The sequence below is a fragment of the Galeopterus variegatus genome, unplaced genomic scaffold (assembly GCF_000696425.1).
Source record: "Galeopterus variegatus unplaced genomic scaffold, G_variegatus-3.0.2 Scaffold1795, whole genome shotgun sequence".
NCBI lineage: Eukaryota > Metazoa > Chordata > Mammalia > Dermoptera > Cynocephalidae > Galeopterus > Galeopterus variegatus.
The window spans coordinates 195091-205372 of record NW_007727906.1 but is presented as its reverse complement, the minus strand read 5'-3'; the positions used below and the strand labels follow the sequence as shown (position 1 = coordinate 205372).

The 10282-nt window shown below is 49.2% G+C and overlaps 1 protein-coding gene across 1 annotated transcript; it reads right to left on the bottom strand.

The window, feature by feature from the left end:
• Nucleotides 1–4456: 4456 nt before the first annotated feature.
• ZDHHC24 (zinc finger, DHHC-type containing 24) lies at nt 4457–10134 on the bottom strand. The gene is made up of 3 exons (XM_008578994.1): nt 9854–10134; nt 8253–8530; nt 4457–5027 (listed from the first exon to the last, which is right to left on the bottom strand). The coding sequence occupies exons 1-3, from the start codon at nt 10132–10134 to the stop codon at nt 4732–4734; spliced, it is 855 nt and encodes a 284-aa protein (XP_008577216.1). The 3' UTR covers nt 4457–4731.
• Nucleotides 10135–10282: the final 148 nt, after the last annotated feature.

The following is a 10282-nucleotide window of genomic DNA, read 5'->3' as shown; positions in this document are numbered from 1 at the left end:
GGAAAAAAAAAAAAAAAAAAAAAAAAAAAAAAAAAAAAAAAGTCATTGTCATTAAAGATGGGAAGATGGTGCATTCTCACATGTGACAGCTGGCTGGGTCATCAAATTCACAAGTGAAGTCATTCTCTTGCTGGCTTTGCTCCCTGTCTTCTGCTTTGGGGATGCTGCTGGGAAGTGCATGCCGTTCTTACTCCTGATCTCTTCCTCTCAGAGGTTCTGAATGTCATGACATGACTTTGACTTTAACGTCATGACATTATTAGTGGTGCTGTGGGTGGAGATGTGCATCCTCCACTTCCAGGAAACTATTGCTATTGTTCCTTAGGTAGTTTCCTCCCCTCTGTTTTCTCTGTTTTCTCTGGAACTCCAATTAAGCCCAGCAGCTGATAAATGGTAATTCCAGAGAGAATGGGATTGATCCTCTGATTTTCTTCTCTCTTCTCTCATATCGTCTTTTTGTTCTATTTTCTGGGAGAGTTTTGTCTATCTTTTTAGCTCTTCTGAATTTTTAAAAATTTTGGTTTTTTATTTCTCAGCTCTTTGTTCTCTGTTCAAGGCTTACTTATGCATCTTTGAGAAGATGCATTATTTTCTCTTATCGCTCTGAAATTATCTTTCATATTCTATCTCTACCACTGTTTCCCCTGAGTTTTCTCTTGGTTTTGTGTGTGTGTGTGTGTGTGTGTGTGTGTTTTACCTCCAAGGGGGGCTAACATGGGACCTCAGAGAGCTTACATGCTTAGTGTAGAGGTAAACTGGAAACCAACCATCCCCCGAACCCACCTTCCATCTCACCAGGACCAGCAAGGGCAGTTGCCTGTCTCCAAGCCTAGTGTTGGGTAGCAGGGAGTAGAAAAACTTCTCCTGAGAATTTTTAACCACAAGCCGTCCCTGAATAAGTTTGCACCCTGAATTGACAATATCTGTAGTCCTAAAGATTCCTAGCTGAAATTTTAGTTTAAAGTGGTAGTATAGGATTGGTTTGTCATCAGTCAACTAACACGCTTCCTCTCTGGAGGAATTTGCTTTTAACCCAACCTCAAAAAATTCTCATTGATAAAATTCCAAGAACTATAAACACACAGTCAAAACAAACAAATTGCAAGAAAATAAGACGTGATGAGCAAGAACCAACATAAACAATAGCTTGCAGACTTGGACCTCAAATACTTGAGATATTGGCATTACCAAATGCAGAATGGAAAATATGTATTTCCAATATACTTAAAGAATAAAAGAAGAAATTTAAATTAGAAGCAAGACAGTATATAAAATGATCAAGCTGACTTGAGAAAGAACCAAATAGACCTTCCAGAAATGAAAAAATATTTGACACGTAAAACTCAATGGATGAGTTGGTACAGCTACTTAAAAACAAAAAGCTCAATAGATTGTTTAGCAGCTGAAGACAGACTTAACTGGAAGAAATATCAGTAGAACTTATCCGGAATGTCCAGAAACAGAGGCAAAAAATATGAGTTAATAAGAGACAGAGAGGGGGCTGGCCAGTTAGCTCAGTTGGTTAGAGCAGTGTTATAACAGCGAAGTCAAGGGTTCAGATCCTGGTACCGGCCAGCTACACACACAGAAAAAAGACAAGGAGGCTGGAGTAGGGAGGACTAATAAAAGTTCTAGTAGGGACAGAGACGATATCTGAAGACAATGACCAAGAATTTTCTAGGACTTATGAAAGACATCAATTCATAGACTCAGGAACCCAATGAATCATATTTGGATAAATGAAAAAATCCACACTTGGGCACATCACAGTAAAACTGCAGGATACCAAAGACGAAAAATCTTAAAAGCAATTAGACAGAATATCCTCAAAGGAACAACAATAAAAACAACAACAAATAGATAATAACTGACTTCACAGCCACAATGGAGACCAAAAGATGGTAGAGTGGTATTTTCAATCTTGAAAGAAAATATTAACCTAGAATTCTATACCCAGCAAAAGCTAACTTAAAGATAAAGCACTAGGAAAGGAGGGGGCAAATAGAAAGCACAAAACAAAGCAGTAGAACTGTATCAAGTATAAAATTAATTACAATAAATGACTAAATGCTTCAATTAGAAGATAAACATTTTCTAGATAAAAAAAAAATCCATCTTTAAGCTGTTCCTAAGAAACAGAAAGACTGAACATGAAAGGATAAAAACAGCACATTTTGAATAGAAGGGAACTTAGCCTAATACAGGGCATCATTTAAAAAAACCCAAAACATCAAAACAAACATTAAATGGTGAAATAACGAACTTCCTCTAAGGGCAGAAACAAAGGTGCCCACTACCTGAACTCCACGTTGTAGAGCGCGTCTCCCCCATACAGGGGAGCAAGAGAAATAAGAGAAAAAAATTAATAAGGAAGAACACTTTTCATAGATCGTATGACTATAAATACATAAAACAAAAGAATCTATAAGTAGAAAAACAATGTTAGGTTTGCTGGACACCTATTTTCATAAACCATGTATAATAGCATAAAAATATCAGATACTTAAGAATCAATCTAATAAAAAAGGTATGATCTTTATGAGAAAAACATGTAACTTTATTGAAAACATTAAATGGAGAGATTACACCATGTTCATGAACTAGAAAATTCAATCTTAGATAGTTGCCAGTTTTCCCCAAACTGAGCTACAGGTTCAATTGGTTTTATTCACAATCTTAAAGGGCTTTTTATTGGTGAAACTTGATAAGCCGATTCTAAAATTTACATGGAAGAGCAAGGGCCAGGAATAGATCTTAATGGATGATTCCCAAAGGACACAGGGGTAGATACAATGACCAGTGGAACAAAACAGAAAAATTAATTGTGGCATATCCCAGGGATCAGTATTCAGCGGGGAAAAGAAATGCCCTACAGCTGCAGGCAATAATTTGGATACAGCTCAGAAACATAATAGTGACAGGGCAAGTCATAGGCAAATAAACTCTACATTTATATAAAATTCAAAAATATACAAACCCAGTACAAACGTAATAAAACTATAAAACAAAGCAAGGGAATAAATAAGACAGGACCCCTCCCAGCAGGGAAGGCACAGCAGGGACTTGGAAGGAAATGATAACTTTCTCAAACAGGGTGGGGTTGTAACTAGTTTCTTGTATCTCCTCACTATTTAGTTTTTAAAAACATGAAAATAAGATATGCTGGAGGGTGAGGGGTGAAGCAGAGGAGGACACAGGACAAGTCTGCTAATGCCTACATACAGCGCGAAGTGCCAGGCATGCCAGTAAACAGCATGCCCTTGGGAAGAAACAAACCTCTGTGGGCACGGGCAGAGCCTGTCGGAAGGGTGGGCTCCTCGGGGGGTTCTTGCGGGACAAGGCTGCCGTTTCACGGAAGGATCCCCCAGCAGTATCTGTGGACTTTTCACTTAACCCCATTATTGGTCCAGCCCATCACCCTTACCCTCCCCAGGGCCCCTGAGACCCAGAGCTTCTCTGTTTCAGTTTCCCCTTCAAATAACGCCCCCCAGAGGGGCAGCAGCTGTGCTGCAAGTGTGGGGAGGGCCACACCTGGCTGCTCCTTATAAGACTTTCCGTCTGTCCCCACTCTTGGTCTGAAGCCTCACCTCACCTTCCGTGGTACTTGACAGAATTCCTGAGCCTCTCCACAGCTCTGGGGCGATCCCGCTTGCCTCTTGGCCCCTCCCTTGGGGAACGCGTAATTTCAACTTCTAATTCTCTGCTAAGAGAGTAAACAAGCCTCCACTTTCCATCTCTCAAAACGTTGACAGGCTCTTTGGTCTACTGCTGTCTCCCTATATCCTTTCCCGATGTAAATTTATATCTTTTTTATTTCTTTACTATCATTTTAGTGAGATTCTAAGACGAAACAGAAATAAGCTCATGTGTTTAAGCCTGCCATGTTTAACTGGCAGTCTGCTTACCATATACATAAAAATGTTCAACCCGCAGCTCCTGAAGAGTCCAGAGAGAAGCAAGCGGATCCCTCAGCACCACCCCCCACAGAAGCTTGAATACCCCCAGCTGATTTCTTTGCCTTGATCTTTCTCCTACTCGTCCCTTCAGCTGTGCAAGGGTGAAGGGGAAAGCGCAAAGACCTGGTTCAAATTCTGCCTCCCCCACTTACCATCCCATAATCCGATCACCTCAACTCTCAGAGCTTCAAGTTTCTCACCCCCAAAATAAGGAGCATAACTGCTGCCCACTGTACCGGGTTAGCCAAGAGTGGTTCCTTGAAACTGCTGTTGCAGAAATGCTCCCAACTACCAAGTGCTGAACCAGGGAAAGGATGTTTGGGTCCTCATAGCCTGGCGCCCCCACTCGCTCACTGCCAAGGCCAGAGGAGGCAGGGCCCTGGCCCCTTGGACTCTCGGGCATTCTGTGGTTTCTAGGCCTGACAATCAGAGGAACCAGCAATGGCAGCCCCAGCAACAAAGTGAGGGACCAGAAACCCAGCGAAGATGGAGGGAGGCCAAGAACCAAGTCAGCACTTTATTAATCTGGCAGAGGGGCAGCTATGCTGGCCGACAGCCCCTTGCCAGACCCTCCTCTGTACTCCTCTGCCAAAAGAGGCACAGTCGCAGGAATCCAAGCTGAGCAGGGGCAAGGCCAAGGAAGGGGCACGAGTTGCCCACTGCAGGCATTAAAGGCCAACCCAACTTCCCTGCTGAGGCTGGGGGTGAAGCCGGAAACGAGTCATTAGCCCCCATCCCTCCCCTCAACCCCATACAGCTGAGGCTCTTCCTGGAGTCAGGAAGCCGTGAGTCCCACATCAGCTGTGGTCTGGAAGGTGATCCCATCGCCAGGCAACGGGGAGGACAGGAAGGGCCAGAGCCAGACGAGGACCCAGCGGGGCCCCAGGGCTGCCTGAAGGTTGTGGCAGGGGCCCAGGTCATAGGAGTGTTGACCCCGAGCCCACTCCCATGTGGTCTGACCCCGCAGCAGCAGCATCCCATGGAAGAGCAGCCCAGCCCCGCACAACAATGCACCTGCCACACACGTGTCCGTCACGAAGGCCAGGGCAAACTGTGCCAGAGACACTCTGCCTGCAAGGAGAGAGCAGAGAGGATCAGGAAGCAACAGTCAGGCCCAGCTTTCCCAAAGCCCAGCTCCTGACCTCCTTCCACCCCCTATGCTCCACCAGGAAGCAGGGCTCACTCCTCCGCTCAGCTGGCCAGCCCATGCTGGGTGATAGGAACACACTGTTGAATCCGGCAGACACAGCGCCGTGCCTGGGCTACGACATTCACTCATGCATCGCACACTTGGTGAGCACCTCCTAAGCACTGGGCCTGGTGCTAGGCACCATGAATACTGGGTAGCGTTGCTGCCCTCGGGGGGCTCCCAGACATTAAAGAGGTAGTTTCTCAGTGGCTTTTTCATAGCTATGATGTGTGTCACTATGGAAAAATACAGCATCTTGTGCCATCTTGGCCCACAGTAGACAACACATACCTGCTGAACTAAGGAACTACAAGATGCCATGAAACGCTAAGTGAAAGAAGCCAGACACAAAAGGTCACATATTATATGATTCCATCCATATGAAGTGTCCTGAATAGGCAAATCGATAGAGATAGAAAGATGAGTGGTTGCCTGCCGGAGGCTGGGGGGATTAGGTAGGAATGGGGTGTGGCTGCATAATGGGTGTGGGCTTTCTCTTTGAGGTGAAAATGTTCTTGAATTAGTGGTGAATTAGTGTGAATGTGCTAAAAGCCACTGAATTGTACACTTTAAAATGTTAAAATGAATTTTACATTGTGTGAATTTCACCTCAATAAAACCCCTGTGCCGGGGGGATGCCATGCAAACCTAAGAAGGAAGGGGAAGTGGACTTCACCTATTTTGATAAAATAGGGAAAAGACATTCTCTTTGAGGACCAGAAGCAGGACAGAGAAACGCCTGTGAGATGAGCCAGTGGATGATTGCGGGTATGGATGCTCAGGAGAGAAGCCCAGGCTGGACCAGCAGACCTACAAGCCGTGGGCGGTGGTGGGCGACTCCGAGAGTGTGGGTGCAGCTGGACCCACCAGTGTGCAGAGGGAGATGAGAATGGTGCCTAGGCCTGAGCACAAGGAATCGGGTCCTTGGGGATTGATAAAAGAAGAAATGGGAAGCCAGAAAGGAAGGCGGAAGCACCAAAATCCAAGCTGTCAGTGACAGTGACACCAGGATAGATCACTTCACATCACTTGGCAGGCAGTATTCTTATGAGTCTGAAGATCGCATAGAGCAAGAAGAGAACTCAAAAGTGTCCTTTGGGGTTTGTGGAGTCAGAGCCCGGGAGATGTGGCAGTCTCAGAGGAGTGGTGGGGGCAGAAGCTAGGTGGGAGCAGGTGGGGGAATGAGTGGGAGGCAGGGAAAGCAGCCACGAGCCTGGGCAAGCCCTTTGGGAAGCTTGCCTGCAGGGGACAAGAGGGAGAAGGCAGCAGCTAGAGGAGGAGGGTGTGGGGCGAAGGGAAGGTTTGTACAGGGTGGGAAAACCCAAGAGAGCCGGGGACGCAGGACAGGCAGGCGCCATGGCTTCAGGCCTCAGCGGGGTGGGGGTGGGGGTGCAGGGGGGGCACACACTAGAAGCTGGGGGCAGGCAGCCTGGCTTGGGGATTTGAGGACAGGACAATTTTGAATGTACCATCTGATGTTTTGTTTTCTCTGTGATGGATGTTGGAAGGCAGGAGAGTGGGGAGGTTTGACTGCAGTTGCTGGGGGAGCAAGCTTAGAAAACAGGATGGCCAGGCACAGTTGAGGGCCTGTTGAGATCTGTGGCCATGAATGTGGCATGGTACCAATGTGCCATGGAGTACGTGTCTCTGGCAGCTCTCAGCAGCCAGGGGCAGACACAGAGAGGCCAGGAAGTCACAGTGTTAGGAAGGCAAGCAAGGAAGTTGGAGAAGTTGCAGGAGAATGGTGGAAATGAAGGGCTCTCAGCTGGACATGGGATGGTGAAGGTGGGAAGGTGCAGATGGAGAGAAAGGTGAGGGCCAGGAGCCTGCAGGCCCAGGGAGCAGGTGTCAGGGAGCCGAAGAGTGAGAGATGGATAAAAGGAGAGGAGGTGGGGAGCAGGAGGAGGGACGACTGAGGGGGTGGTTTTAGAAGTGACACACTTTGTACAAGGACTGGGGCATGGACATGGGAGTAGGGGAAGGAAGTAAAATAGAGGAATCAAGAAGCTAAGCCACTTGGGAACTGATGGTGCTGTTCACACAGACTTGCAGACACCCATGATTTCAGCAGGGCCCAGGGCTGAGAGAGACTCTGGGAGCTGGAGCAAAGTCTGCAATGACTCTGGAGTGAATGGGAGGCCATGCTGACCACAGGGAGGTGGGGTGCAGGGAGCTGCAGCTGGAGGGCCGAGGCTCAGCGGAGGCAGGGCGGGACTGAGGAGGGTAGAGCAGGACTGGGCAGGATGCCAGTGTGGGCAGAGAAAGACTCTGAGGACCCCAGTGGGCCTCCTGAGGCCGCCTCTGGGCTACAGGGAGGGGGGCCCTTGGGACAGAACTGGGCTTGGGCAGGATGAGGCACGGTGACTACTCAGAGTGGTCAGGGAGGTTAATAACTGCAGAACGAGGTTACAGAGGGGACCACGGAAAGGTCAGGAGGAGGAAGTCGGGGGCGAGAAGGCCAGAGCATTCTGAGGGGGAGAGAACAAAGAGTATAAAGACCAGTGCGGCTTTTATCTTGGGTGGTGTCAGAAGAAAGAGGAACATATGTGTCATCCAGAACATGGCCACTCAGTCAGCCTCCTGATCCAGGTCTTCCCCTACCAACTTCCAATACTGGGCCTTCTGCCTGTAACTTTCACTGGCTCCACACTGCCCAGTCATAGAAGAGCCATCTTGTCCCACCAGTATTCAAGGCCCTCACCGTCCAGTCCTAACCTACCATCCTAGCCTTAATTCTCACAATTCCCACCACATCACCTTTGCTACTCCCTGCCCCACCCCCAAGCCTTTGTTCTTGCCTCTTCCCTCACCTAGAATGCCTGCCCACATCCCACCGCCCCTGCAGACTCCTACTGGTCTTTCCGCCTCTGCCAACAACTGCTAGAATCCTTCCCTGATTCTCCCAGCCAGAACTCTGCTTGTCTTGAGGTGCTGTATTTTACCATACTGCACACCCAGTGCAATACCAGGCTGCCCTCACCCCCACTAAATGACATTGGGACTGGGTCCCCGGGGCTAGAATTCCCATTTCCCACTAGAATGGGCTTTACTCCCGTGCCAAATACAAGCGCCTCTGCCTCTCTGCAGAGGCCTCCCAGGGTCCCCACCTGTGAGCAGCATGAGCCAGGGCAGCAGGAGGAGGGCGGCGGTGTGGAGAGGTGAGTGGGCTTGCAGCAGGGCTGTCAGGGCAGGGCCCAGCAGCACAGAGACGTGGAGCAGGACACCGGCAGCATGAAGCAGCAGACACAGGAAAGGCCGGTAGTTGCGGAAGCCCACGCAGCGGCCCAGCAGGCGGCAGTGGTGGTCCCGGCGCAGGATGCAGATGCGGCAGGCCGAGCAGTGCCCACTGCGCGGCGGCACTTGGCTTTGGCACTGGTAGCAGTAGCTGCAGGGAAGGAGCCACAGGGTCAGTTCCCCCAGCAGCTCTGAGGGCCACACATCATGCCCAGCGTCAGCCCCTGAGCCTATCCTGGGGCAGCAGAAACAGCCACCACTCGCCCTGGCAAAGCCTCAGGTTCTCCACAGGTAAGTGCAGGCTGAACAAGATTTCCCAGGCCCTTCCAGTTCTAGCACTGAAGGACTGAGGTCTCTTCCAGCGCTATCATCCCCAGTCCTAAGGCTTTCTCTGGTCTCTAACATCCAGCAGCAAACTCCTCACTTTCTCCAGGGTCACCACCTTGGTCCAAGTCATCATGAATGCTCCTCTGGATTATCACAGTAGTCTCTTGACTGGCCTCCCCAATTCCACCTTTGTGCCCTCCCAGTGTAGTCTCACCCCAGCAGCCAGACTTCTCCTTTTAAAACATTTTAAAACATAAGCCATGTGCCCCATCTACTCAAAACCCTCCAATGGCTCTCCATTTCATGTCTTATAAAAGGCAAAGCTTTCAATGTACTAGAAGGTTCTTACATCACTAACATCTCTGACCCCTGTCTCTCCACTCCAGCCTCACTGGCCTTGCTGTTCCAGGAACATGCTAGGTACACACTGCCTCAGAGCCTTTGCATCATCTGTCCCCTCTGCCTGGAACACTCTTCCCTCAGATTCCCACATGGCAAACTCCCACACCTCCAAGTTTTTGCTCAAATATCACCTTCTCAATGAAGTTCACCTTGGCCACCTATTTTTTATTCGTAAGTTAATTTTTTAAAGTTTTATTTTTAAGTGTAAATTGACATCTTTATAGTTGCATATATTTATGGGGTACAAAGTGACGTTATGACTTACGAATACAATGTGGAACGATTAAATCCAGCTGATTAACATATCCATCCCCTCAAATATATATCACTTTTTGTCGTGAGATTTGACTACCTATTTAAAACTGAAACTTGCACCCCCTTTACCCTGCTCTACTTTTTGTTTCCATGCCACTCTCATCTTCTAACATTCTATATACTTTGCTTATTTATTATGCCTATAATTTAGCATCTGCCCCCTCCCCCGCTGAAATCGGCTCCAGGAGGTCAGGAATTTGTTTTATTGTACCCCCCAGTGCCAGGAACAGTACCTTGTATACAGTAGGTACTCGATAAATGTGCGTGAATAAATAATACCCATTCTGGCTCTTCCATCCCAGGTTCTAGAGTTCTCTGGCTCTAACAGCCCAGTTCCTAATGTAATCAATTCGTAACATCTCAGGTCCTGGGGTCCCTGCCCCTGTCCGAGGCTCCCTCTTCTCCCCGCCGGATCCCGCGCCCCACTCACGCCCAGCCCTGGCCCAGACCGCGGCCGGCCAGCATCACGCCCCGGATGCTGGGATCCGAGCGCAGGAAGAGCCCCACGTTGCCCAGCAGGTTAAGAAGCTGGAAGGCGGCTAGTACGAGCTGCAAGGCCCGAGCCAGGGGTCCCAGAGGGGGGGGCCCAGGACCCAGCACCAGCACGTAAGCCAGCTCCAGGCCCACAGCGGCGGCCCACAGCGCCGTGAGCACGAGAGGCAGCCGCGCGGACGCCCCCTCGGATCGCCCAGCCGCCCAAGGCTGCCCCATGGCCTGGACCCACCGGCGGTCAAATCCCGAGGACCCCGCCGCTTCCGTATCGGGGCGGGGATAGTGGCAGACAGACGTCTGCCGCGACCAATAGAAGTCCTAACGGGAGGGGTGAGCGCTCAGATTCACAGGGAGGGGCCGGCAAATG

What these genes read in the sequence shown, in the direction of transcription:
- ZDHHC24 (XM_008578994.1), bottom strand. Translation starts at nt 10,134, where the DNA reads ATGGGGCAGCCTTGGGCGGCTGGGCGATCCGAGGGGGCGTCCGCGCGG. An exon ending in GGTCTGGGCCAGGGCTGGGC is followed by an intron (nt 8,531 to 9,853) that starts GTGAGTGGGGCG and finishes CCTTCCCTGCAG; the next exon opens with CTACTGCTACCAGTGCCAAA. An exon ending in CTGGCTCATGCTGCTCACAG is followed by an intron (nt 5,028 to 8,252) that starts GTGGGGACCCTG and finishes CTCTCCTTGCAG; the next exon opens with GCAGAGTGTCTCTGGCACAG.